The sequence below is a fragment of the Ambystoma mexicanum genome, chromosome 10, assembly GCF_040938575.1.
Source record: "Ambystoma mexicanum isolate Mex_15411 chromosome 10, UKY_AmexF1_1, whole genome shotgun sequence".
Taxonomy (NCBI): domain Eukaryota; kingdom Metazoa; phylum Chordata; class Amphibia; order Caudata; family Ambystomatidae; genus Ambystoma; species Ambystoma mexicanum.
The window spans coordinates 429,497,798-429,525,684 of NC_090932.1; the positions used below are offsets into that span (position 1 = coordinate 429,497,798).

The 27,887-nt window shown below is 46.8% G+C and overlaps 1 protein-coding gene across 7 annotated transcripts in view; it reads right to left on the bottom strand.

The window, feature by feature from the left end:
• The window catches only part of PIK3CB (phosphatidylinositol-4,5-bisphosphate 3-kinase catalytic subunit beta), a 2,502,085-nt gene that overhangs the window by 963,001 nt on the left and 1,511,197 nt on the right, over positions 1-27,887 (bottom strand). For all 7 annotated transcript variants that reach the window (XM_069617988.1, XM_069617990.1, XM_069617991.1 and 4 more), the window contains one exon: positions 17,776-17,897. In XM_069617988.1, coding sequence (XP_069474089.1) covers positions 17,776-17,897 — 122 coding nt within the window. The remainder of the gene's footprint in view (positions 1-17,775; positions 17,898-27,887) is intronic.

Consider the following 27,887-nt stretch of genomic DNA (forward strand, 5'->3'; position numbering starts at 1 on the left):
CTGTGATTATAACCAGTTCGTGGAGTTGATGTTGGACAGCAGCGAGGATGGCTTGATTACCAGCCAGCAATTCTGCCACTTGACTACTTCGGAGACCAATCTTGTACCCAGTGGAGGGTTCTGGGGTCTCATTCACCCATGCATTCCCTACGCCGCCCACAAGTTCTTTTTCCCTGGTCTTAACATGGTAAGTGCATCCATCCACATAGACAGTGGGCATTCCCTCACACTTGCCTTCTTCAAAGACTGTGTGGGGAATTGAGGTATGCCTCCATGTTGTCCTTGATTTTTAGACTTTCGTCCTCGAGACAGTTTTCTCTGGTACAATCATGCAAGTCAGCCAGACCTTGCGCGAGGGGACTCTTCTTGTTTTGGCCATATCTGACCTGAACAGGAAAGCCTTGCATTGACAGAATCCAGGAAGTAATTCGGGAATTACTCACAGTTCCGGCCCAGATTCTGTCACTTTGGAGGTATTGCAGAGGCTGGTGTGGAGTCTCCACTATGATGTGTTCCCCTGGATAAACGGGCGGTAAGTCTTCAATGCCCACACCGTTGCCAGGAGTGCCTTCTCACAATCGTTGAATTTTTCCTCCACAGAGGATAAAGTTTTACTCGCATAGGAGATTACTTTATTGACCTTGTCATGCTTTTTGGTTCTACACCACTGTGCCTTTTGAAAGGAAAGTTTTGCTCCACCGGCCCTCAACTGTGTCAGAACATAACAGATCTCCGCTATTTGTTCCTCCACAGTTGAGCTTTTGATGAGTACATCATCTACATAGGCCAGGTTACGCCTTTTCACCCATGGCCTTATGTAGTAAAATGTTGAATTCCATATCATATCATATATCAATTCATTGCCAGAGTTGATGTATCCAAAGGGAGTCCGGGTCCATGTGTACTGCTGGCCCCCAAAGGTAAAAGCCAGCTTGTATTGGTCCTCCCTACTGACAGGTACAGTACAGTACCCATTGGTCAGATCTATTGCAGTGAATACCTGTGACCCCTGGATCTGGCCCAGCCCTTGGTCAATGTAGGGAAGTGGCCATCGGGAAGTATGGACCAGTTTGTTGAGCTCCCTAAGGTCGGCGCAGAGTCTCCACTGGCCGTTTGGCTTCAATATCCCCAGCACCGGATTATTGAAGGTGCTGTGGACTGGACGGATTATCCCACGGGACTCAAGGTTCTTAATTATTTCAGTAAGGGACTCCACTGATGCGAGAGGCAAGTGATATTGCTTCACAAACACTCGAGTCATACCAGGGTCCATGGGAATTGTTGTGTGGATGTCGGTGCGACCACAGTCATACGAGTCCACCGCAAAGAGATCTTGAAAATCCAAGAAAACTTGTTTCAACTTTTGCTTCTGCTCCAGAGTCTCACAGGCATCAGCTAGGTTGACTCCCTCTTCAACCATCTGCCTGAAGCCTGAAAAGACTTCTGGTTTTGCTATCTCAGCGGCCTCCTCCAGCTGGCCGGAGAAGTCCCTGGTCAGAGTGCTGATTTGGACTGGTGGCTTCAGGTGGGAAAGGCAGCCCTCATGGACCTGGAAAATCACCTCATCCCTCCTGAAGTCACAAGTCACATCTTCCTTACCATAAGGGCAAGAAGTGTACACCAGGAAGTTCCCCCCCCCCCATGCGAGGTAAAGATCCTGTGTGGTGTGGTGTTGTGTTGTCATCACGGTCACTGTCAAAACAGTCCTTGGGGATTGGTCCTAACAGTTCATTGCCTAAATCAATAGAAACATGTTGGTCATCAACCGCCATTCCAATAATGGTGCCTGCGGCTAGAGTGATACTCTAAGTCACTGTTATCCACCTCTATTGGAATCGTCTCATGTTCTAGATTGACTAGTGGTGTTGGGTTTACCCCCAACCCTTGCTGTTGGAGAGAAGCATTTAGATGAATATAGGCATCAAGTTTTTTCAATTTCTGTCCCCTTTTAACTTTCACTTTCAGGGAGAATTTTCGGGTCCTTGCTGGGATGGGACTTCCTCTCCAATCTGAATTTCAACTGCATAAGGCAGCAGTTGAGCTGACCTAAATGCTTTCTCTGGGTCATCAAAGCCCATGGGATTATCCGCTAATCGGGACCAAGCTTTGAAGTTTATTAGGTCCAAACTAATGGCAAAGCGATTGAGAATGTCACTGCCCAAGTAAAAGGCGGCAGTGACGTCTCGCACGACCCAACAATTATGGACTATGCTCTTGCCGCCTATGGAGATTTTGAGTATACAGCTGCTTTGCAGGAAATGTTTGGAATTGGGGGTTTCCAGATCCATTTCCCATTTGTCTATCAGTCTAAATGTGGGAATGGCTGGATCTTTTGGGAGTTGGCGGACCATGGCTTCACTGATGAAGCTCTTACCGTTGTTCACACACACACACACACTCGGGCGAGAACAGAGTCCTTCCCTTCATTTAACTGAACAGGGATGAACAACTGCTCTCCAATTTGCTGAATATCAGCCAGGCTCTGAGCCGATGTCTCATCTTTCTGGACTATAGGAGTGGGAATAACTGATTGTGGATTGGTAAAGAATTTCAGAGTGTTTCCTTCCAGTGTGGAATACCACCTTAGACTGGAAGGAAGGTTGATTTTCAGAAATAGAGAGGACCCCTATCACCAGTCTGTTGTCCTACTGCTATTACTGTCACGTCTGGAATTTGGTTGTTCTGGAAGTGAAATTCGACTTGGTCAGATTTTTGTTCAACCATGTGGCATGTGCCGTTTGAACCAACATGGTTGACACCCTGTTTTAACTTTATCGGTCGGCTAGTCTGGGTCCAGAGGACCTTGTTTACACAGTCCATTGGGGGTGACAACCTTCGCAGGAGGTCATTTCCTAGTAAACAAGGGGTGCCCTCTGGAGTCACAACTATGACCGGGTGCTTCACCTTGTGTCGCCCAATTTAAATGTTCAAATCCTCAGTCCCCTCGACGGGAATTTCCTTCCCGTCAAAGTTCTGAAGTTGTCCAGGAAGAGAGGTGAAAGGAATTCTGATAATTATCCCCCCCTTCCTGAATTCAGTTCATTAAAGGCCTTTTTGGACAGAAGGGTAGCTTGCGATCCCATGTCCACCAGTGCCAAAATTGTACCCTGCCCCTGTACTTGAACCAGGGCATAGCATCTTCCACTCCTTCTCCGCAAGGGGGCACAGATAATACACATTTTTGGACAACTGGTGGGTTAATTTTCTAGTTTTGGACATTGAGAGAGAAGAGATTTGGGCAGAATTCTGTGGGGAGCCTAAGGAATCTGAAAGAAACAGGTGGCAACTAGAGATGGGAGAAGTTTTGAGTTCCCCTGGTTCCGGTTCTGGGCCGCCCCTCCCCCTATTTGGAGGCAATCACCAGGATGGGTTTGGACCAGAGGATTTTGATGCTGTTGGTTTTGGGATAGGATGATGGGCTGCGCTAGCTCAGTCCCCACATCTACCCAGTCTGGATTTGAATCCTTTGGGACCCATTTTTCCTTGGGAGGAGTTCCCCCATCTCTGAAGGAGAAGATCCTTTTCCCAGGATCCTCTGAGGATCCCTATCCTTCAAATTGGAAGATCTGTACCTTCTCCTCAAAATGGGTCTGTTTGGGTTCTTTGTTTCTCCTAACCCCCCCTCTGCTCCTTGGGTGGCAGATTTTCAGGGGCAGGAGATTTTGTTTCCGGTTCCTGGGTTTCCAGGGGCTTTTTACAAGTGGGGAAGGAAGCTTCCTCCAAGGCTTTACACCCCCCTTCCCCTTGTGCCTCCTCCCAGGGAACCGGTGGGTTGTTGGGGTGCTGCCCCCGTCATTGTTCTGGAGCACCAGGTCCAGAATTTGGGGCATTCTGCGCCGGCATGCTCATCTGAGGGTTCTGCTGAACCCTCAGCATGCGACCCAGATCCTGTGCCATGTTTTTTTTTTTTAACATGTTTATTTTAAGAAGGCAGGTTATCACAGTACATAACTTAAACATTCGCAACATGATGCATAGTACAATACACTACAATATCACTCCCCCTCCATCCCCAAGTCTCAGGTTCCTTTCCCCCGCTCCCGCTGGGGCTCCCCAGCTTGCATTGTTCTCCTGGCCAATTGGGGCTTAAATGTCAAAGCCGGGAACTTTTGGTCATAATCGAGGACCGGGCCCCAGATGTTATGAAATCGATGTAGAAGGCCTGCCCCGGCGGCCGTCACCCTCTCAGCTATCAGGATGTCCCAGATCTTCACCCACCAGAACGGCATGAGGGGGCCTTCCGCCGTCTTCCAGGTGCAGGCTATCACGTTCCGGCCCGCCAATAGGCATTGGGATAATAGTTTGGCCCTGGGCCCTGACCTTGGGTAGATTCCAGAAATTGGGGCTCGCAGGAGAATGGATTCAGGCTCCAGGGGCAGTTGCACCTGAGTGAAGTCCTCTATCGTTGTCAGGCAAAGTTTCCAGAAAGCCTGGGCCTTGGGGCAGGACCACCACATATGAAACAAGGAGCCTACTTGGCCGCATTGTCTCCAGCAGTGAGGGTCGATAGTGGGATGCATGTGATGGATTCGTAAGGGCAGGAGATACCACCGGAGGAGAATCTTATAGGCGCATTCCCTATTTGTGATACATGATGAAGAGGTGTGGGCTCGAGACCAAATGTCAACCCAGAGTTGGTCCTCAATAGGCTGGCCCAGGTCTGCTTCCCATTGGGCCATGTATCGGGGCTTGGAAATTAGGAAGTCCGGTTGGAGGCGTTTGTACAGAGTGGAGATTCTCCCTCGGGGTGGCAGCTCGGTAAGGGTCAGTTCAATGGCTGTTGGGGGGCGGGTGGCTGCCTTGCGTGTCTGCGGATGAGTGCACCAGTGGCGTAGCTGGATGTATGTGAAACGGTCCTGCTCCTGAATCTTGAAAATTTCTCTGCATCGCTCGAAGGTGCAGGGTTGACCCCCCTCGAAGAGTTGTCCCAGGGTCTCCAGGCCTCCCGCGATCCATGGCCCAAAGTTTCGAATTGACAGACCGGGTAAAAAGACGGGTTCATGAACACTGGGACGAGGGGGCTAGGTCCCACTGAAATCTTCTTTAGTCTCAGGGCTTAGTCCCAAACCGAAATGGTGGACGCCAAGAGTTCCCGCCATCGCCGCTGCACCGGAGGATGGACGTGTGGGAGAAAGCAAAGAGGCAGGGGTAGCTGCGCCTGTTCGAGGTCCACCCATCTAGGACGATTAGTAAGTATTTGCCATGATTGAATACAGGCCAGATGGTCCGCCATCTGGTACTTTTGTAGGTCTGGAACCCCGAGACCGCCGAGCCTTGCGTTGCCCAACATCGTGGATTTAGGGATCCTGGCTTTTTTCCCCCTCCAAATAAATTGCAACATTTTCTTCTGTAGGTTTTGGAGGGCTGGGGCCAGAATCGGGACGGGGAGAGAGGAGCAGGCGTAAAGGAACCTCGGTAGCAAGTTCATTTTACATGCTGTGATACGGCCCATCAGCGAGATCTCCTGTGCAGCCCACCGCTTGAGGTCTGCCTCCAAGGCTGTAAATAATGGAGGGAAATAAGCCCGGTAAACCTCACCTGGGTTAGCTGGGATCTGGACCCCCAGGTAACTAATTTTGGTGGTCGTCCACTGTACTGGGCAAAGCGAGATTAGGGCTTCTCGGTCTGTCGAGGAAAGGCCCACCGCCAGGGCCGCTGACTTCCGAAAATTGATGTCGAAGCCCGTAACCCTTCCATAGCTTGCTATCTCTGCCAGGGCTTGAGGGAGGGAAGAGCGAGCCTTCGTAATGGTTAGAAGGCCATCATCCGCATAGAGGGCCAGTTTATGATGTGCTGAGCCCGATTGGAAGCCATTGATTGCAGGATTCAGCCTGATCCGCTGGGCGAACAGCTCCATAATGAGTGCGAAAAGGAGCGGCGACAGCGGACATCCCTGTCTGGTTCCACCGGTTAAGGCGATAGAGGAGTAGAGGGTGCCATTGACACTGAGAAGGGTTTTGGGCGCTTTATAGTTAGCTAGGGTCATGGTGCAGAATTCCGGGCCGAAACCAAACGCTTCGAGGGTGAGCCTCATGATGGTGCAATCTACTTTATCAAATGCCTTAAATTGCGTCCAGGGCCAGCAGCACCAACTCCTGGGAGTCTCGGGAGGCCAGCTCCACCAGGTCTAAGGTCCTGCGATGTTGTCGGCGGAGGAACGATGTTTGAGGAAGCCAGTTTGGTTGGCGCTGATTATCTCCGGTAAGACCTGGGAGAGGCGTGTTGCAAGAATTTTAGAATATATGTTAGCGTCGATATTAAGTAGAGCGATAGGTCTATATGACGTGGGATTCTTCGGATTGCCTCCCGGTTTTGGCAGTAAGGCAGTGATTGATTCCTGCATGGATGGGGTTATTGTGCCTGAGGTTCTGAATGAGTTAAACAGCTGCACCAGAGGTGCCAACAATTGAGGCTTGAAAATCTTGTAGAACCTGGCCGTAAATCCATCCGGGCTGGGGGCCCAGGACTTGAGGGCTTTTATCGCCACGTCCACTTCCTCGTCGGTGATCGGCGCCTCCAGAGAGTCATAGGCTGTCTTCTTTAGTCGGGGTAGCGCTGCTTGCCGGAGGTATTCCTTTTGTTCTCCCACATCTCGCACAGGAGCGGTCATCACCTAGGTCAGGTGGGCCGTAGCAAGCCGAAGTTTGTCCTGATCGGCAAATTGGATTTTGCCATGTTGATCCCGTAGACCCAAAATCGTATTGTTTCTTCTTGTCCTGGCTAGTTTGGCCACCAATAGTCTATTTGCTTTGTTGTTCCTGGCATAGTAAAACTGCTTAGCCTTCGCCATTTGGTGGGCAGTATGTTCAGCATAGTGGGCCTCAATCATCTTCTGCGCTATCCGGATAGCCCGCTGTGTTTTAGGGGTCCAGCCCTTCTCCTTATGGAGCATTTCTACTTTATCCAGTTCCTCCTCGAGGCTCTGACGAGTTTGTCGTCGATGTCTGTGGTAGGCCCCTCCTTGCGCAATCAATTCCCCCTCACCACTGCCTTCATTGCATTCCAGTTGTTGGCGGGGGAGGTGTCTTCGCTGGGATTCTCCTTGAAGAAATTGGTGATCGTGGTTGCGACTGTGTCTGAGAGGCATTTCGTTCAGGATCGGATCATATAATATCCATCTACGCTGTTGGGGATTAAGTGGTTCCTGCACTCGGATCTCTAGGATCACCGGGGCGTGATCAGACAGGTTTCTGGAGCCTTTTGTCACATCGTCGGTGAATGTATAGATTTGCGGGATACCAAGAGAAGGTCTATCCTGGAGAACGTTCGGTGGACATACGAGTAAAAAGAAAAGTCTGTTTCAGACGGATGGAGTACCCTCCATGAGTCCACCACCCCTAAAGTTCTGAACAATTGCAGGAGAGCCAAAGCTGTAGCGAAGTCCCCAGCAGAGTGCAGGTGCGACTTGTCCTCGATGGGGTCCGGGACCCCATTGAAATCACCCCCAATCACAATCTGGCCCTCCAGGAAGGGGGAGAGAACTGAATTTAGCGACTCGTAGAAGAGCGCCTGGCCTGAATTGGGCGCATACACTGAAACTATGGAGTACAATTGTCCCCGCATCAGATATTTTACCGCTATGCATCGCCCCTCCAGGCAGCTCATGGAGTCTAGGATCTGAGGGTTCAGCCCCTTCCCAAACAGGATTGCTGTGCCACTTCTCTTAGAATTTCCAGATGGGAAGAGTTGCTTTGGGAAGTTCCGGGAGTGTAGGCGCCTGTGGTCTGCCGGCAGTTGGTGAGTCTCCTGTAGCATAGCCACCGCCGCTTTATCATTCTCGAGTTTCAGCAGGATGGATTTGTGTTTTGAAGGCGAGTTCAGTCCCCTAACATTCAGGGAGACAAAGCGGAGAGACGGATATTCCGGGACCAGCTCCGGGGGCTCTGACGAACATTGAAAGGGGGGGGATGCAGAGGAATTAGCCATCACGTCGCGGAGTGTGCAGCCGTAGGTACCCTTGCCTTCAGGGTATTTTGCTCGGGCCTCCAACGGGAGGACCAAGATTTAACTGGGGGAGGCAGACCGGTTGTGGGTCGGGAGCCCCCCCTGGCCAACAGGGCCAACAAATACTGAAAGGCCAACATGGCCAGGATCATCAATAGTCTTTGTGGATCGCTCCAAGGACTCATTGGTGGAAAGTGACTTGGAGCTGGGCATGAGCTGTGGAATGGTGCCCGCTGCGTTAGGAAGTAAGCTCATCTGTGTTCCTGCGGGCGTTGCTTGGGTCCAGAATGCGGGACCGGCGAACCGGGAGTGTGAGGGCCGGTGTCCTCATCGCGGGACCGCGCTAGGCTATTTCATCTTGCGGAACCTCGGGACCTTCGACCAGGAGTTTTGTGTGGGAATATGAGCCGCCACAGGGTCCGAGCCTGCTGATGCCTCTATGGGCGGTGAAGGAGAGGGGCTGGAAGCGTTCGGGTTTAAGATGTTTTTAGCATCTTCCAAGTGGCTAATTCTCCTTACAGAGCCTTTGTAGAATTGCAAAGCGGTGGGGTGAAGCCATCTGTAGCGGACTTTTTGGGCTTGAAGAAAGGTAGTCAACGGGCAGAGGGCTTGCCTCCTCTGGAGCGTGAGAGGGGATAGGTCTTGAAAAATCTGGAGGGGGGTCCACTGGAAGGTGATGTCATCCTTGGAGCGGATGATCGCCGAGATGGCTTCCTTTGTGGTAAAAAAGTGCACCCTGGTGATAACGTCAGGTGGGCCATCCGATTCCACTCCGCGACGAGGGTTCAGCTTGTGAGTGCGGTCTAGGAGCAGCTGCGAGTCATCAAGGTCCGGGAGGAGGGATTGAAAGAGGCGGCCCACGTATTCCGCCAGTCCCCTGTCAGGGATCGAGGCAGGAACCCCTCGGATACGGAGGTTGTTGCGCCGGGCCCTATTTGCCAGGTCCTCCTGTTTGTATTCCAGAATATCGCATTTGTCCTGCAGGAATCTGATTGAACGCTGGACCTCGGCTAAGGCGGAGGAATGATCCAAGGAGCGATCCTCAACCTCCCCCAATCTCGGTTCGGCTTCCGAGACCCTTTTGTCTGTGCTCTCGAGCTTGGCAGAGCGTTCTGTTATGCAGGACCTGAATTCTGCTTTGATATCAGCCATAAATTCTCGGATGTCTTCTCTGGTCGCCAGTGGTCCCCTGTTATCCAGAGATTCCCGCGAGGCAGAGGGGCAGGAGTCCAGTTTCTTCGTTTTGTCAGAGGACATCAACATGGCTGCTATGTGAGGACTTGGAGGGTTTCTGTGATCTGGACATTGTGTCGCTTGTCGGTGGCAACTCAAAGGCCGCCAAGAGCTCCGCAGTCTCGCAAGAAGCCAAGAGAGTCACATCACTCGTGCAGGTTATAGCCTTGTCCAAAGGGGATCAAGGCCGTGGGCAGGGGCACCCCAGGAGGAGTTCAGAAGGATGGCTGGGGAGAAGAAGAGTCGAGGGACCCGTATGCGGGACCAGCCTACCACCAACGTGGGTCGGAAACACTTGGGGGGTGCAGAGAGTCCAGGCACCGAGGCCGCGGGGCACGATGAGGAGTCCACTAGTGCGGGCTGCCGCGGAAGCTCTCCGGCGTCTCCCCGGAACCCCCACCTGGGAGTTGTGGCCCCTACCTCTTTCTGGCTGTAGGAGGGCTACCAGGCTCGGTTCCGGAACGGGATCCTCCCAGGGATGACTCAGGGGCGGGCTGGGGACCCCACTGCATGCCGATCGCCTCCGCCGCGGTCTCTGGTGCCAGGGACTCCCTACTTAGATTCAGGCACCGGCGCTTCGGGGGGAGGGACAAGCCGCTCCCCGCAGACAGATGGTGCCAGTCCGCTCGCTACGCTCGGGCGATCAACACCACCGCTTGTATGCTGCGGCCAGGTTCGCCTCCATGTCCCTGTGTAGAGTGTGCACAGCCGCGCGTCCGCCATCTTGGTTTTCTCGGCGGGAGAGAGGGCCGGGTCCTGGACTGCGATTTGGAGTGTAAAGCTCCGATATCAGCCCCTCATCCCAGGACAGCTTGTTCTCCAGCTGCTCCTACATCTGCGGCCGGGGTCGCTAGATCGATTAGGGCCCAGGAACCGCATAAATTCAAGCACGGCAGCGGGCCATCCACGGGCAGCTTCAGAGGAGCGACCTCATCGAGTCGGCTCCAAGCCACGCCCCCCTGTGCCATGTTTTTACCTGGGGCTCTAGCTGTAAAAACTGCTCAGGCTGATACAGGGTTTTAATTTCTCCCCTGGGCTGATCCCAGGAAGGGTAGCTATTCCTTCTCTGGTAGTACCCCGGGTTGGGAAGATTTGGGTACCCCTCAACCCTTGGCCTCCCCTCTCCCAGATTAGGTTGTCTGGCTCAGGAAAGTGGGGAAAGAAGGATAGATTCTTCTGGGGTTTAAAAGTTCTGTGGGTACCTGGAGAAAAAGTTCTGCCCAGGATTTGGGGAATTTCTGCCCTCCTGTGGGAAGTGAGGAGGGAAGTTCCCTGGGTTAGGTGCTTGGTTGGATCCCCCCCCTTGGGCTGGAGGAGTCCACACGTAACCCAGGATGGGTCTGTTCCCCTTGTAGCGGGGACTTACATAGTCAGGGGAGTGAGGTATCCCATTTGTGGGACTACCTCCTTGCCTCCCTGTCTGTGACTGGCCCGAGGGCCTTCTGGGCTTGGAATTATTCTGCTGTGCAGGCAAGTTTTTAGCCCCCCCCCCCCCCATCTCCAAATCTAAAATGGGGGCAACCTTTACCTCTGCCACTTTGGCAGCAGCAGGGGTGTTGGTTGGTTTGGGGCTTTTAGCATTATTTTTGTTTTTTCTGGGCTTCTGCACCTTCGATTCGAGTGGCCTGTTCAATGACCCAGTCTAGTGATCTTTTCTCATGAAAATCTCTCACTAGCTGGGTCATGATGTACTTTGGTAGAGCATGGAAAAAAGTGTCGACAAATTCTTTGCTGTCCGTGTGCACCCTTCTGGTAGCCTGCGCAAAGGCATGCTTTAACTCCTGCACAAATTCTTGTGGGGCCTGGTCCTCCGCACATTGTAAGTTATAGGCTGCCTTGCGAGCCTCTTGGGGATTTCTGTGTACAGAAAAATGCTTCAACCGCCCTATATGTGGACCATCTGGAATGATTTTGGTCCTCCACCCTCACAAAGAAACTGGAGTATTCTGGTGAAAAGGTCCATTTCACATATAGAATGCAGCTACTGCTGTCTTTCAGATGGAAAGTTTCCATCATCTGCTCAAAGAGCGCCAAGTGTTCCCAAACAGAATACTTAGCGTTCTTATGATAAGGCGTGATGACGCTCCTTATTGCCTTGATCTGTTTTAAGGGGTCCTTAAGCAAGGCCCTTTTTTGCCTTATTCGCCTTCTTGGTTCGGGTAACCCTGGTCCATTCATCCTCTGACTCAGAGGCACTGCTCCCAGAGATGCCCGTCTGGTCTCTAGGTTCTCCCAGATTCTGCCAGCCTGGGAATGGCTGGCAGAATGTGGGGACCCAGTCGCCTGTGTCCTGGGGCGGTCAGAGGAGTCTTCTGATTCCTCCTTGCTCCCAGGATTTGATGGGTGCCCCCCCCACTGTCCTAGCTGGGCAGAGGTTTTTAGGATGCCCTTAGTGGGCCTACTCTCCTGGAGTTCCCCACTAAATTTCAATGTACTTGGGTACCCATACCCAGATGCCCACCCATCCATTCCTGGGAGGTGCTGGTCTATGAGCCCCATACTTCTGACTGGATAGTAATCTGCCATCCTCGTGGCCCTGGGCTCATGTGCGCCAGTGGACATGGGGGTGGCAGAGTCCAGGGACTGGGAGAGATGAAGGCCTCTGGTACTAGGGTTCCTGAGGTTATGCTCAGGTGTTTCCCTTTCCCAGCGAACCTCATCTCTATCAGCCCCTGCTCCCTGTTGCCATGCAAGAACCTGAGCTTTCTGTCCCTCAATCAAGCCCTTACTAGTCTCTATCAGTCTCTCTTGCATGGCTACCTGCCTGTGGAGCCTATCATTTTTCTCACAGAGAGCCTAATTTTCTCTCTGTGCTTCCTGGTTTGTCTTTGAGTACTGGGCCATTCTTTGCTGCAGGAGGGTTACCTCGTGAGTCCCATCCCTACTGGCCTGCTCTTTCTTGCCAGAGCATCTTCCACCCTCCTGGTGTGCTCTAACAATCTATCATGCTCTTTTTGGAGGTCACCCAGTCCCTGCAGGGCCAGGTGATTTTCTTCCAGTTTCCCTTTTAAGTGACAGACTTCCTAGCCTAAGGTGTCCCTTTCCTGAGAAAGAGCCTACTTCTGTGCCACCAGGTCTGGCGCTCTTCATCAAACTCTGCCTGAGTGTCCAGGTCTTTCAGAATTAATGTGTTGCTCTCTGCCTTCTCTCTATCTAGGTGGCTTTGCAGGGTGACTGGTGCGCATGCCCTGTTGAAGTCCAGTTGTTGCTCCAGCTTTTTCTGGCTCTGCAGTAGAGAGTCCACACTTTCTTGATACTCCTTCTGCAAGGCCAGAATTCTGGTATCCTGTTCTGCCTTTTCCTGTTGCAGGATACCCATATCCTCTTTGATTTTAACTATATACTGTCTGCTTTCATTTTCTGATTCCTGGCTCCTCTGCAGCCTCTGCTCAGATGAGTCCAGGTCAGATTGGGCCTTTTCTAATGCCATCAGTTGCCTACTTGCCAGATCTTGGCCTTCAGCACATTTATCCTGTATGGCTCCCATAGATAAATATAGATATGCCACTATCTTGGCAATCTTATTTTGCTCATCCTTGGCCTTAGGGGCCATATATAGTTCACTCAGGGCCACATGTAAGGGACCCTGGTCTCGCCATGTATCTAACCCTGTTGCAGTGATCTGTTGTGTGATTGCCTGCAACCACATTCTGATCCTGCTCTGTCCATTCACCTCTCACAACTAACTTATGTAAATGATGTTCTCTAGCCATCTTGATGTCTACCAATGTCGCCATTTTGGAAATATTAATTTCCTTCCTGATTTACAGAAGTTTATTTATCTTTGCAAAACAGACAGTTTCCTTAGAGCGTTACCTTTGGAGGGGTGCTTTTACAGTGTAACACAGCATGGTAGCCTAACAGGATTTATGCATCCTGTCAGTTAGCACACTGTATTAAGCTGCACAAGTGGTAGATCTAATCCAGAAATCCCGCGCACGAGCCCCCAATCTGTAAGTGATTTCAATCCAGCACTCCAACCAAGTCAATGCCTAGTATGGGATGCCCAATGGAAACCCTTATTTATATATTTTTATGTCAAAAGTTCTTTTAATTCTGGATGATGTACCCTTATATAACGCCCCTCTTTGAATTCCCCCGGTCTCACTGAACCAAGAAATAGGTTTGTTTTTCAAAGTAAAATATTTATTTGAAGAGTTGAACAATATATAGATCACACGTATGAATATGAACAATGATCAGCAATGGGTAATATTACAATATCAACAATCTCTTTAATCCATTAGGAGTAGGAATAGGAAGAATAATGTAGCTGAGAATACTTTTTATGGGTTCAAGAAATTGCAAAGATAGGAAGGAATGCAACACAGAAATAAAACTTGATATGACTTGATCACTCTTTCCCCCTGATATTACTCAATCCCCCCCTATTATGCAATATGAAGATATGGAATGAGGGCACACAGGTTTCAGGAATAGCAATCAACAATGCAGTTCAATCCCAATCCCCCCAGCAAGCTTAGAGAGAACAGGAATGATTTTAAACAGGTCAATTGCTTTTAAATGTGGTTTGAATTGAATGGGAAAAATGCTAAAAATGATTTGAATTCGTTAAATTGAATTCAGAACAAGTGAGGGTTGCTTTGGATAAGTTCAAGTCAACACTAGCAATGATTATAGAATGATTAGCAGATGGAAAACGAAATACAGAAGTTGAAAGCAATAAATAGCTGTTTTACATGGAATGAAATTGAGCCAAATGCAAATTCGCAGCAACTTTTCTGTGTGCGAGAAACGCGATTACGAAAAAACTATAAGGAATTGAAATGTGGGTTTGTTTGAAAGCTGAGGATGTTAGCTTCAAAACGACATTTGAATTTCGTTCCTAGCACATACGTTCAAAAGTTAGAGGTTTTAGTGAAGGTAGATTTTTCTCAAAGGAGTCAAGATTTCAAAAGAATTTGCGCTTTGAATTACCAACAGGTTGGCTTACACTAACGATTCTCACAGGATTAGATGGATGAGAAAGGATTCAGAATGGACAAAAGAGATTCTACAATGCCGTTGGGATATGTTGGAATGGGTTGGATGGATTGCTTTAAACTAAGAAATGACTATGGACAGTTCTATGCTAAATACTTACAACTATGGTTTTGTAATGGAATGGGCCCGTCAAAGATCTAGTCAAAGGGTTGGCTTGGACTCCGCTCGTCACCGGACAGGTGTCAGGCGCTTGGTTCTGCTCTCAGCACTCTGGTCTCTGCACGGCCTATTGGACTGGATCCGATGGGTTCTGGGTTACAGCTCTGCTGGACTGATCTGGATCTTGGGTTCTAGCATGGTTCTTGGCCAGTAGCAGCAAAACAGCTCAGCCAGGCTGTTGAATTGATTAGGTTAGGCCCCATGGAAGTTAGGGGTTAAATCAGGTTTGCAAGGTTTTTAAAGGCCTGCCGAAAAGGGTTCAGCTTTTTGGATTAGGCCTCTGCTTCAGGGTTCTAGAGTCTGGTTCTAGAGTCTGGATCTGGAGTCGGGTTATTGAGTCTGGATCTTCCTGCAGGGTGCTTCTCCAGTGGATCAGTTGACGAGTGAAAGCGTGTGTTTGTGGGTCCTCAACAGTCCCGATTTATCCATTTTCCAAAGTAGGTGGGGAGGCTGATTGTCTATGGCCAACCCTCGAAGGATCCGTTAGGTCAGAGAATTCCCCCTCTCCTGATTGGAAAAGGAACAGTGTGTCATAATGTGTCATCATGTGTCAGAGTGACACTGTGTTTAGGGTCCAGAAGAAATCTCTCCCCTTTGCTTTTACTTAGAAAATCTATTTTTCCCAAAAAACATTTTCAATATGCACAACTTGTTAATAATACATATACACATCACAGATTGCCTAAGGTACGTTTTTGTCAACATCTTATCTTTCTACGAGTTTTGGTTCATAAATGACAATTTTTTGCGCTTTTGGTTGGTTACACATTTTCGGATCTGTACAATTTTTTATACATACATGTACATACCCTCTGGGCATATTCCTGTAATTTTTCATGTTCCTAGCATAATCACAATAGCTACAATATCAAATATTTCGTGTTTCAGTCTCTGTGTGTCGCACAGATTAGTTTTAAACTGAGTCAATTTTTCATTTTAATAATCTCTAAATTTCATATTTTTGTCAGTTTGGTACAATATTTTATAAGACTTTTCCCAAAACATACAGTTTCTTCAATTTCAAATCCACATGTTCAGTGTGGCCTGCCTCCAAGGCTTGGCTGAGTCAGAGAGTCACATGGCTTGTCTTCCTGCCAGGGCTGGTTTCTGTTCACACCCAAATTAGCATTTCCATTCAGTTCAAGGACTCCATTGTCTCTTTCCCAGAGCAACAGCCAAAGTGCCGCTCCCATTTCCTTTCACACTTCCCTGTCAGATACTCAGCAGAGCACAGGAGAAAAGATTCCTTTGTTTAGGGAAGAGGTGTGGAATGTGTTTGAAGCTCAGTGTGGGAAACCTCTTGGAAGTTTAGCTGAATCAGGTTACCTTATAGTCCATTTTAACATTGTCCCTTGTGCAAAATTACAGTTACAGATTTAAAATAAGCAAACATATCTTCAATTCCAGTCTTTTTCAACATGAAAATCAATGTGTGGCACCCTACACTGCATTTGATAGAAATCCCTTCTTTGGCATATTTAGCTTTTGAGACACAGTTTCTCCTGTCAGATTTAGAAATCGCCAGCGTCTGACAGAGGTGAGTAATGGTATTGCACCCATTTTTGACAGATTTCTTTCCAGCAACCATCTTCAAAAGTGGACTTTGTTCAGATAACATATACTTCTGCTGACATTATATTAATGTGGATTCTTGAAGTAGAATGATGTTCAACACCCAACAGGAGGTTGGATCTTTTGGGTAGTTTGTGAGCCATGATTTTTTGTAAATTTGACAACCAAGAAAAAACGGATTTTCACACCGCTCTGTATTTATTTTGCAATCAGCCTTGCTCTGTGGGCAGCCAATGGTCGGTTTTGGCAGTGGTCTCCTGTGTTACCACTGACCTAGGCAAAAGTGGATGGCAGCCTATTTTTCAGATTTTTACTGTGCCCTTCTGGGTGATTTTAGTGAGCAGAATGCTTTCCAGTGGCCATTCTCATGTTCCTGATGCAAGCATTGCACAGTAATGTTGCAGGGCCTGGACTAGTGGGGGAAAACATCCCACAATGTGTGGCAATTCCTCACAGGCCATAACATGGCCTTCTCCAGTCAGACACAAAATATTGTTCAGGACTGAATCCTTCACCCAGAGCATGGTATGCACATCTTGGCTGTCAAAAGCATTCATTTTGAGAGGGACTTTTGTCTGATCTTATTGGATAGTATTTTGCAACGTATCCCCATGCAGTATTTTTAACAATGTGTCTCACTGAAGATGTACATCTTAGAACGGCCTCGAAGACTTAAAAAACAGGGCTATTTTAGGCCACTGAACTATAAATTGAACTGCCCACCCGGAGCCATCATTAGGAATTGCTGCTATCTGACTATACCGGTATCCTACTTGCAGTTTTTGGAAACGTTTGACAGCAGAGGGCACTGTGCAGTGTCGGTCGATGTCCCTCGGCGGCTTCCATTCCGGCTCTCGCACATGAGGTCTACTATAGTATATATAGCACGCACTGCACCCGTTGCCTCAGTTCTAGTTTTTTTCACCCTAACAGCCGATTTGAGGATTAATAACCGGTGAGGGCATTGAAACAGAATATATTTAAAAAGATTCAGCCACAGTCAGAGAGGTAGGGTGGGAAGGCGATGAGGAATCCGTGGGAGGAACATCCAGCAGAGAGAACATATGGGGTAAGTCATTTGTTTTTCTAATGTATTGTGTCCTCACACAGATTCCTCATCTTTGATAAACTCCCATAGCAGTTCTGTAAATGGAGGTGGGACCAATTGATTTTGTTTTGTAGATTTAAACTAGGTAAAAACAGCTTTCCCAAATCTAGCGTCCTGAGCAGACAAGCTATCTAGACAGTAATGTTTTGAAACGGGGTGTGAATCGAAGAACAAATTGTAGCATTACAAATGTCCTGCTCTGGTACACCTCTTTGCAGAGCTGAAGAGATCACTACTCCTCTGGTGGAATGTGCCCTCAGATTCTCAAGGACATCTTTCCCAGGTATAGGATAACATTCTGAAATACAGAGAATGTTCCAACGTGACAAGGTTTATTTAGTCATGGCTTGTCCTGGTCTATGCCCAGTATAAGCAACAAAGATGAAGAATGGCGCAAATCGCTCCTAGACCTCGACCGCTTAGAGTGTTAGAAGTCTTGTTTCGGCCTTTGACGTGATTTGTCCCTTGAAATACTACCTTCAGAAGATTTCCTCTTTGAAGGAGTGGAAGGCAGACATTTTGACAGGGACCGACCAGGGGTGAGTTTAGTCTTCTTCTCTTTCTTCCCGCATTTCTCAAGCTGGGTTACAATGAGTTCTCCGAGGAGCATCATTCACCTGAATAATCCCCATTGCTAATTTACATACCTCAATCCAGAGACATTTAATAACCAAATACCAATCTTTTCAAACAAAGGTGAATGGGACTGGACTTTAATAATGCAATACCGCTTTTCCTAATAGCTACATACATACCTCATTTGTTTTAAACAGTTCACTGCGTATTCTCTCACATATTGGTCTGGATAATTGAAATCAAGTAGCTCCAATGCTTCCCTTGGAGGCAGCTTAGACCAAATCTGCAGCAATGCTTGAAGCTGATTTGTAAAAGGAGACAACACACTATCAGGTTTCTTTACATGGACTTTTTAAAGCACAAGTATTCCACATTCCCAATGAATATCCTCTGTTTAAAATACTCCAGCATTGATATACAAGTGCGACACAGACAGCCTGCAATAGACAACAGGATTTAGCCGACATCCTCAATCTATATACAGTACTAGAAGATGCAATTGTCTCTCCTACCAAAAATATACCAATGTATTTTGTCTTAAAGTAAATTTTATGTAGAGGGACCTTATATACATGTGGGAGTGTTTGATGGGGCTGAGAGAGCAAGCAGGTTAAATTTGGATTTTCACATCATTTAATATTTTCAATCAGTCACTTCAGATCTGGCAGCATTGCTTTTTCCAGACTCCGGCTATTTATTCTTGCTATAATTCAAATGCAAATATAAACATGTTGTTTTTTAAATCTAGAAATGTAAATAAACATGTGAGTAATTAGGGTTCAAGTGTCAAGAAAGTTTTAGGGTGAAAGGATTGAATACAAAGTTTCGAAATACAATTTTTTCGAATCAAAAGGACTTGAAAAAAAAATAAAAATGCACTTTTGGGGGGGGAGCGGTCCCCCCAAAACCCCAGTTTTTTGGGCAGAAACCACAAATTTAACCTATACCAAGGCCAAAAAAAAAAGAATACATTTAAAAAAAGGCATTCGATCAATTTTTTTCGGTCCTTTTGAGTCCAATGTATTGTATTCAACCATTTTGAATTCGACCCTTTGACTGGACACCGTCAAGAAATAATGCATAGCAATAAATGGATATTTTAACGGTTGCTGGTGGTGTAACACCAAGTGACTATTGAGTTTGTTATGAACATGTATATTTGCTATTATATTGTACCAAGGGTTCTTGGTCTATTTATCAATTGCATTTACAGCTCTGAACTTTTCTGTGCAGTAAATACATCAAATCACTTCCCTCACTGCACGTTCCAACCCCCTCCACCCCACACCTACCCCAACGATGGGGAGAGAACGGTGTTGGGAGAGCAGAAATGAGGAGGACACAAAGTTGTAATATTTTTGTTTTTAAACAACATATTAAAATAAAATGGTTAGATAAAGGCCTCTTGGTCCCTATCCTAAAGAGGGTGTCCCTACCTAGGAAACTAAAGATCAGTCTGTCTACATAGTAATCTGACCGTTACACTAGAAATAAACTAAGGGTGCAAGGAAACGTCTCCGGCTTATGTTTGGGAAAAAATGTTCATAATTAAAGCAAGAAGGTAAAATTCAACAGAAACCATCTTTTCCAAGGGGAACCCCTTGGATCCAGATGGTGGCTTCCTTCCCCTGGACATCTAGGTAGGATGGCAAAAGTGTCTCTTTCAAACAATTCCTTAAGGATCTATATACCAGGCTCAGAAAGTTTCTATGCAAACAATATGTCCCATACCATTTAGCTCTTCCTAAATTACTTTGCACGAGTTCACAAAAATAATCGTATTCAGACGAGATGTTCCTTATAAGGTTCCCTTTAACCTTTTTGGTATCTTGGCACATCACCTGATGTAATTATCCATCAGTAATCATTATGTGAGCGTTTTAGGTCTCCGGGCACACTCCTCTGCCAGGTATTTTGGCCTCAACATGAAAAGATATTTGTTCAACTTCAAAATCTGGTATAGACACCAAGATCTTTTCCATGTGCTCTCCTAGAGTCTTTGGTATATTGTTCTACTATGTGTTTTGCAAAGGAGATGAGTTTCTTTGTGACTTTATTGGACCTCCTAGTATACTTCTCTGCCAGGAATCCTTTAGTAGGTTCTTCAGATCCCCATGTATACTCTCCTGCCTGGTATCTTCCCACAACTCTAAAGATCATATTTCACTATAAAGTACGTGCTGTTTTGATTGTTAGGGCTTCCTTTGAACAACTCCTCATATTTCCACATACTTTGAGTGGATTGCCTGGAATACTCCCCTGCCAGGAATCGCTTTCTGGGTTGCAGATCCCCCGTTATACTTTACCTGGTATTCTCTGCCAGGGATCTTACCTGTTGTGCCAGGACTACTTCTTGGTTTGACTGTGTTTTAGTATAGCACAGTTGTATTATTTCACCGTGCTCCTACTTCATTGACTTGTTCCAACTTTCCACACATTGCCATCTCATACATGGGGAATAGTTTAAGTTCTGTCTTGGTGCTTTACTTGGTTGGTATTGAAATATTTGTATTTGCTCTCATGCCTGGCTGTATGCCCCGCAGTCCCCAATAGCTCTGGGCAGGTGTCTTGCAGCGTTCTCAACCCATGGCACGCTGCTGCAATGAAGGTGCCTCTCTGGGCCAGCCTCCCTCACACTGCAGTCCTTCCTCCAGCAGTCCTGTCTGCTATGCACTCACCGGCCGGCAAAACTGCTGCTTCTCAGCACAACCATTTCTCCAGGAGGTCTGCTGCCGTTACTCTGGTGACCCCCCCCCCACAGTGCCTGCAGCGTCTCTTCTGGCCTCGCGACACAGGCCGGTAGGTTAAAGCGCATAGGGGCGAGCGACTGTCTGGAATTGCCTGCCTTCTCCAACACAGTCCTTTCCCTTAAAGCGTCCTTCCCTGCCTCTGCCTTCTTCTCTGGCTCTGCTTTCCTCTCTGGCTGGGCTCCCTTCTTGAGTGTGGACATCATTTTTAAATGTACCGCTCACTTGTGCTTCACAAAAACTAGTCTGCATATTCAACTTTGTATTTCTTTCAATCTGCAAGAACTCCTTTCTCTTCCTAGTCTGAGTACTTGAGGTTTTATGCGGATCGGAGTCCAAAACTTTCTAGGATTTCTAGAGTGATATTGTTTAGGGCTTTATTTAGAAGAACATTAGAGACAGGAGATGTTAGGTGCGTGTTATGTGTGTATGTGGTATGAATGGAATTTTGCCTTGAGTGATTTGCGGGAAGGGGTTTCTGGGTTTTACAACAACAGGACGAATTTGTATAATGACAACAAGCCATCAAGAATTAAAGAATTATGAGGTCCTCCTGTCTAGAAGGGGATGAATACTGTCTATTTGTTTGGTTATTTCTTACGTGCACCAGGCAGAATGAACTGCATTTGGGTGCAGTTGTTCACTAAAGAACGGCTTTTAACTGTGAGGGACTGTACACACCCTTATTACTTGGGTTAACTTAAAGAAGAAAGTTTTAAGTTCTTTTCTGAAGATTTTCAGTGAAGTGCATGATCGTATCTTAATTGGTAGCTGGTTCCATAACTTTGGGCCAAACACGGAGCACCTGAGGGCTCAGAATGCGGCAGTCAGGCTAATTGCCCATTTCGAGAAGAGGGATCATGTCTCAACATCTCGGAGAGCACTCCATTGGCTCATGGTGGAGGACCGAGTTAAATTCAAGGTGGAGTGTCTCATGTATAAATGCTTTTATAAACTCGCACCTAGATATTTGAACACCAGAATCCACTACTACCAGCCAACCAGAGACCTCTGGTCAGGAGATAAAACGTTTGGTGGACGTTCCTTGGACCAAACGCACCTCAATCAATCCCTTCAAATGCCTCAGACAAATTGTCTGTCTCCACATAAACCTGCGTGTCGTCAGCATATGAATGTAATCATAAAACGTGTTTTCTCAAAATATCAAACAGCAGTCGGATATACAGGTTAAAGATCAGAGGTGAGAGCGCTGAGCCTTGGGGAGCTCCACATCTCAGCTGTATTAGCTCTGAGAGGAAGGCTCCTAGTATCACCTGCTGGGTTCTATCCTGCGGGAAAGAGTCAAACCAATCCACCACTACTTTAGCGGCTCTCCCTATTTTTTCAGTCAGTTGGAGGATGATCTTATGGTGGTTCGTGTCGAACGCCGCAGACAGGTCAAGCATCAACAGTATTGTAGAGCTTCCCCAGTCTTCAGCTTCCAATAGATCATCCTGGACCGCCAATAAGGCGGTCTCTGTCCTATGGTTTGGGCGGAACTCCGATTGATATTCGTCTAAGAGGTCTTTGCTCTCTACAAACTGCTGAAGTTGGCTGCAAACCACTTTTTCCAGGATTTTAGTAGGCCAGCATAGGTTGGCAACTGGGTGGTAATTTTTCAAAACCATGGGATCTAAGTTAGGCTTCTTCAACAGGGGTTTGACCAAAGCTCCCTTAAGGGAATGTGGAACATAGCACTCACTTAAAGATTTATTTATAAAGGAGGTTATAAATGGCCTGAGGTTAGCTGCCAGATGAATGGCAGTACATGCTGGCATAGGAAAAGCCAAGTCCTTTGTAGGTTTTAGTTCAGTATTAAGGCTTGTACTCTTTCCTTCTCAATAGATTGGAAGCAGAAGCTCTCCTCTTTTTCCTGGTCTTCTACCACTTCTATCTCTTCTTTGGGTTCTTCCCACTTTTCCGCAATCATCACTTCGGTAATGCTCTTCAGCTGGATTGACCACTCTGGTAGCCCCTAATAACAAGAACAGAGGTGGACTACTCATTTTAGAGGGGCAACATATACAAAATGCATGCCATCTATGTCACATGTAAACAGGACTTAACGGTTGCCCTGATAAATAACCAAACAACTACTCCAAACCAAGAGAGGCCTTTGTATCCATACTGCATCTCTCCTGATGGGGTCAACACCTTCCCCAGGAAGCAGTCTCCTCTCATGTAATCCTCCCCCATAGTACCATCCCAGAGTCAGGATCAGGTAGAGGTTGCTGTCCCCGGGCCACATGGGAGGAGATCCTTGCCGGCAAATCAGTGATGACTCCACAGGACTCATCCCAAGGGAAGGGTGGAGTTCACCTCTCGTTCATACGATGTGGCTCCTCTTCCTTTCCTGATACATAGTGGATGTCACTACGGTGCCCTATTCCCTTAATGCCACCTACCCACCCATTCTCTGCCTACCGGGCAAGACCAGTGCCGCATTTGCAGTGCACCAAAGATATGCCACCCCAGCGACTGGAGCAGCAGTGTTTAGAGTTAAATATTGGAAACATTATTTCTTTTAGAATTACGGAAATGAGAACTTTGAGGATATCACTTTGGAAGGTGCCATAATCACATTTTTCAGTTTATCCTCCACTTTGGGTGCCATTATCCAAAGAAACAATATTTTACGTTACACAAGCGATGTGCTAAAGATGGACTTCTTTGTTGCATGGACATGCTTTGTGTCTACTTTGCATCGAGGCAAATTATCACCTTGATGGATGTAACTCCGCCACAAAGTGAGATCAAAATGTACAGAAGGGAAATCCCTGACGCTGGTGGGGAAAACTATACTAGCACAAAACATATTTCACACCAGGAATAATTTCAAATAGACCAATTTTACAAGTGTATTAGTTATATACATATGGTATACCTCCTATAGGTTATTCCTATGAAACCTACTTGATCCCTAAAACATCTAAATAAACCAAAACATGTGTAGTACATGTCACTGCAACCATGCTAAGAAGCAATCAATGAGCTCATGAATATATTATAACTTATTATTCCAAAATATAATTTTAATATTGAATCAAAACTGCAAAATATGTACAAACACAAAGCACAGAAAAAACACAAATGTGAAGTCTGTAACACTAAACAGAATACAACACATTGAGACCACAAACATGAAGTCAATTACAATTTCAATTAAACAACATTAATAAGGATTGACCCCTCTGGTAGCCCCTAATAACAAGAACAGAGGTGGACTACTCATTTTAGAGGGGAAACATATACAAAATTCATGGCATCTATGTCACATGTAAACAGGCCTCAACGGTTGCCCCTGATAAATAACAGAGAACAACTACTCCAAACCAAGAGAGGCCTTTGTATTCAGGGTCTCGGTAGGGCTTGCAATCATGGAAATGTTGACTAATAAATCATAGGTTTCGGCAGGTATAATTAATGTCTCTGACTTGTTCAGGACCAAAAAAATAACAACCTGTTGAGAAAAAACTGAAAAAACTCACTGTATGTAACAGAAGCGCAAAGACATGAAGATGCATAGAGAGGTTGCTTTGGACCACTCCACCATGTGAGAATCACCACAAAAAGTCAGTCAATGCAAGTTAAAATGCAATTACACGCGAGAATACTGGGGTCAGAAATGTGAGACAGAGGTATAGTTTTCACAATGTTTGTTATTAACAAGCATTAGCAAAGCCAAGAGTTTTGGCGTTTGCTGTTCTTTGCATTTATAGGCACCAGGGTTCAAGGAGGAGAGTGCAACATTTCAAAGGAGGATAAGTATAATAAAGGATGCAGGTGTGAAAGAGAATGAGAAGTGGAACAGAACAGGAGAGGAAGGATTAGCAGGAATAGAGGTAGGGTGGGTAGGTAAATGGAGGGTGGGTGGGTGGGGGGTAGGCGAGCGGCGGTATTGGGTAGGCGAGCGGCGGTAGGGTGGGTGGGTGGGTGTCTGGGGGGGGTAGGCGAGCGGCGGTAGGGTGGGGGGGGGGGTAGGCGAGTGGGGGTAGGGTGACCCAAACATCCTTTAGGTTATTAGGGACCGTACTTGTGTCAAAAGAAGCATTGATTAGGGAGGTGATAAACTGGGCCATTTCCTTGACTGCCTCTTTGATGATTGGGGCAGGGCAGATGTGTCCTGTACATCTTGATGGTTTTAACTTAGAGATTATGTCCTCTACCTCTTTAGTGGAAAGTGGGGAGAAGTTAAATAACTTATGAGTGTTCAAGTGAGGGGCTGATAGGGTGGATTGTGGTGTCGTGGTGGGGAGACTAATTTTTTTTACTTAAATGTTGTCTTGTAATATGGTCATTTTATCCAGGAGCGCTTTCTGAATGTTAGTGCACCAGACGGAATCTTTGGTACAAGAGTCAGGTGGTACAGCAGGGGATTCTAACTCCAAGTATATTGAAGAGTTCTTTAGAACTTGATTTAGCTTGGGTAATATGGTTGTTGTATGCATCTTTTTTGCCTTTAGGCTCGCCTGTTTGTAATTGAGGGATGCTGTCAGGAAGATGTCCTTATTAGAAGCTGTTGGGAGGCTCTCACAGTGCTTCTGCATTTCTTTTGATTTTTCGAAGGGATTTGAGGTGCGGCGTAAACCAATAGTTTAAGTGCGCATAAGGTTTAGCCTTGCGCGATTTAAGCGGTGCAATTGTATCAATGGTCTTGAGTAAGGTCTGATTGTAGAGGTCCACTAACACAGTAGGCTCAGTGTTAATGTTGGCAGTGACATTAGTGATAGGTTGCATCAGCGGAAGCAATTTCTCCAATGATAGGTTGCGTGTGTTCCTCGTGCATAAGGGAGGGGTGAGGGTCTGATTGGTACGCTGGTTATCTTTCTTTATAGTGAACAAGATCAGATGATGATCTGACCAGGCGCAATTTGTGTTGGATAGGATGTTGATGTCACAATTGAGGTCGGCCAGCCAATCTAGACTCCTACCTTTGTTGTGGGTAGGTCCCAAGATACGCTGAAGAAAGCCAAGTTCTGTGATCATATTGGCGACAGCCAATGCTTTAGCATCCTTTGTGTCTTGATAACCAAGGTTGAGGTTGCCTAATAGGATGATTTGTGACCCTGGCTTGGTATTTGAGGTAAGTAGAAGAGTAATGTCTTCTTCGAAGGTAGTGACAGGCCCAGGTGGCAGGTATAGGTGGTGAATAGTGATTGTTTGAGACGCTGAGATAGGTAACTTGACGGACAGTAGTTCTGCTGAGGGAAGAGGTTGGCCTGGAAAATGTCTGAGGCCTGGGGAATTTTTAGAGATGAAGGCGACACCTCCACCTTTGGTTCAATTTGAGTCTCTATCAAGTCTAATAATGGAGTAATTATTTGGAATGGCAATGGAGAGTGCAGGCCTGCAGCTGCATGGAGCCAGCTCTCTGTAATTTCAAGGAAGTCAAGGTCTTGAGATGTTATGAAATCAGCAATTTCTAGGGCATGTGCTGGAAGGGACCTGGCGTTGATAAGGGCACCCTTGATCGGTATCTGTACTTTGTTACGGATACATTTTGTATGGGAGACATTTTCCCTAATCGTGGTGACCTTAATCCCAGTATTCTTGGGGGGTCAGCTGTATTAGTAGTTGAAGTAAATCGTGAGGTAAGATCTTTATTGATTATGGTGGTTATGGATTTAACTGATATGTGGCCTGTCAGGAATCTGGAACCTAATCTAGCAATGTTTCATTGTGCAAGGTTGGTTGGGTGTCAGTCTTGTCGCAAATTGTTAAATCCACAATGCTGGAGTGCTTAAGGAAGGATTATTTATGGTAGGTATAAGTTTAGGCACTGGGTGAAGGCAGGGGGGTAAGAATGCTGTAGGGGTTATACTATTTGTTGCAGGAAGGTTTGAGGGCATGTTGAGGGCAATGCTAACGGTTCTAGCCATATTATTTAAATTACTGGTAGGCAGGATGGGATAGTTTCTGGTGTTGTTAGTGGCCATGGTATGCAGAAGCATAAAGCTTAGCGGCATAAGTAGATCACAGGCGATGCAAGTGTACATGTGCATAGTTAGTGTAAATAATAATACAATAGAGGTTAGTAATAATACTTGGCAGTGAAAGCGATATTACGTAAATTAGCATATCAGGGGGGTGTTGATCTTGGCATATGACAGGCCTAAAAAGGGAGTACGATGATCTAGACAATAAGTGTAATACAGTAATCCACAGATACTGTAATTCCGTTAGGGACAACAAAGTGACACGCTAATGGACGGCACAGCAGAGACTCTGTGCAAAGTACAGTGATCCTCAAATACTATGTTCTGGTCAGGCAGAGTGCAATAATCCACGCAAGGATGGCACTTTGTAAAAATGTGGTACAGCAACGACACAGTGGCAATGGACAGTGTTCCACAACTACTAGGTTAGATTAGGCAAGATACAATAGTTTGCATAGATGGCCCTTTGTAAAATTCAGTACAGGAAAGATACAATGGCAGTGGCCAATGATCCATACATTTAGATACAATAGTCCTTAATGCCACACACAGTGGCACATTACAGATTTGGTGCAACAGATGTAAAGTGTCAAGATACAAAAGACCTCGTAAGCCGCATAGATGGCAAGTTGTAAAAATCAGTACAACACAGACACAATGGCAGTGGGCAGTGATCCACAAATACGTAAAATTAGGCAAGATGCAATAGTCCATGAGGCCACACAATGCAGTGTTAAAGATTGGGTATGACAACTGGTAAAGTGGCAAAATGCACTGGCCACCAATATCATGGTTGTGTTAAAGTCATTGAATCGATGTAAAATATAGACTGCCTCAATGACCGGGCGTCATAAGTGATAGGGGGCACGTGAGGTACAGATTTGCCATACAGGTACCATGATAGAGCAGAGGTAAGGACATTGAGCTACGTGCGTTAGGCAAGCAAACGACTGCTGAAACTTCAATTAAGTTTGCGTACTTGCTTAACAGATAATGAGCAACTGTGGAAACTTGTTCACTTAGAGGTCCGTTGTGTGTAAACAGTCAAGCTGAAGTGTATTGAATGGTAGCGTCATGCACGGAAGGAGTCACAAACCCGACAGGGCATGCTTATATGCACAGCTATGATACAAGTAGGTACGAAACTTAAAAGGGACAAACAGCTTCTGCCAGTGGAGGAAGACCAGGATTTCCAAGAGGAAAGCAAGATCCCTCACCTAAACATCTCCCAGAGAACAGAAGGAGATACTAAATCCAGTTGCTCCACAACCAGTACCCAGCTGGCACACAGCGTGCCCTGCTAGGCTCTGCAAGCAGGGTTCCTAGCTGGGAAGTGCCAGAGAGTCTCTAAACCAAACCCAGAACAAGGCTGGTCCCTGCAGCACCTCTCCTCAGCTTTGGGCCATCCGCCTTAAAGGACTACACAAGCCCAGTGAAGAAGCTAGGAGTAGTGCATCGACAAGCATCAACCAGGCCTCAAAGGAAATTATCGAGGCAGTCGAGCTGCAACCGACTGCACCACTAACTGTAGTCATGTCGCAGTCGCCAACGTCGTCCGAAACGCCTCGACCAGTGCTTCAAACCCACCTACTTGCACCGAGAAGATTC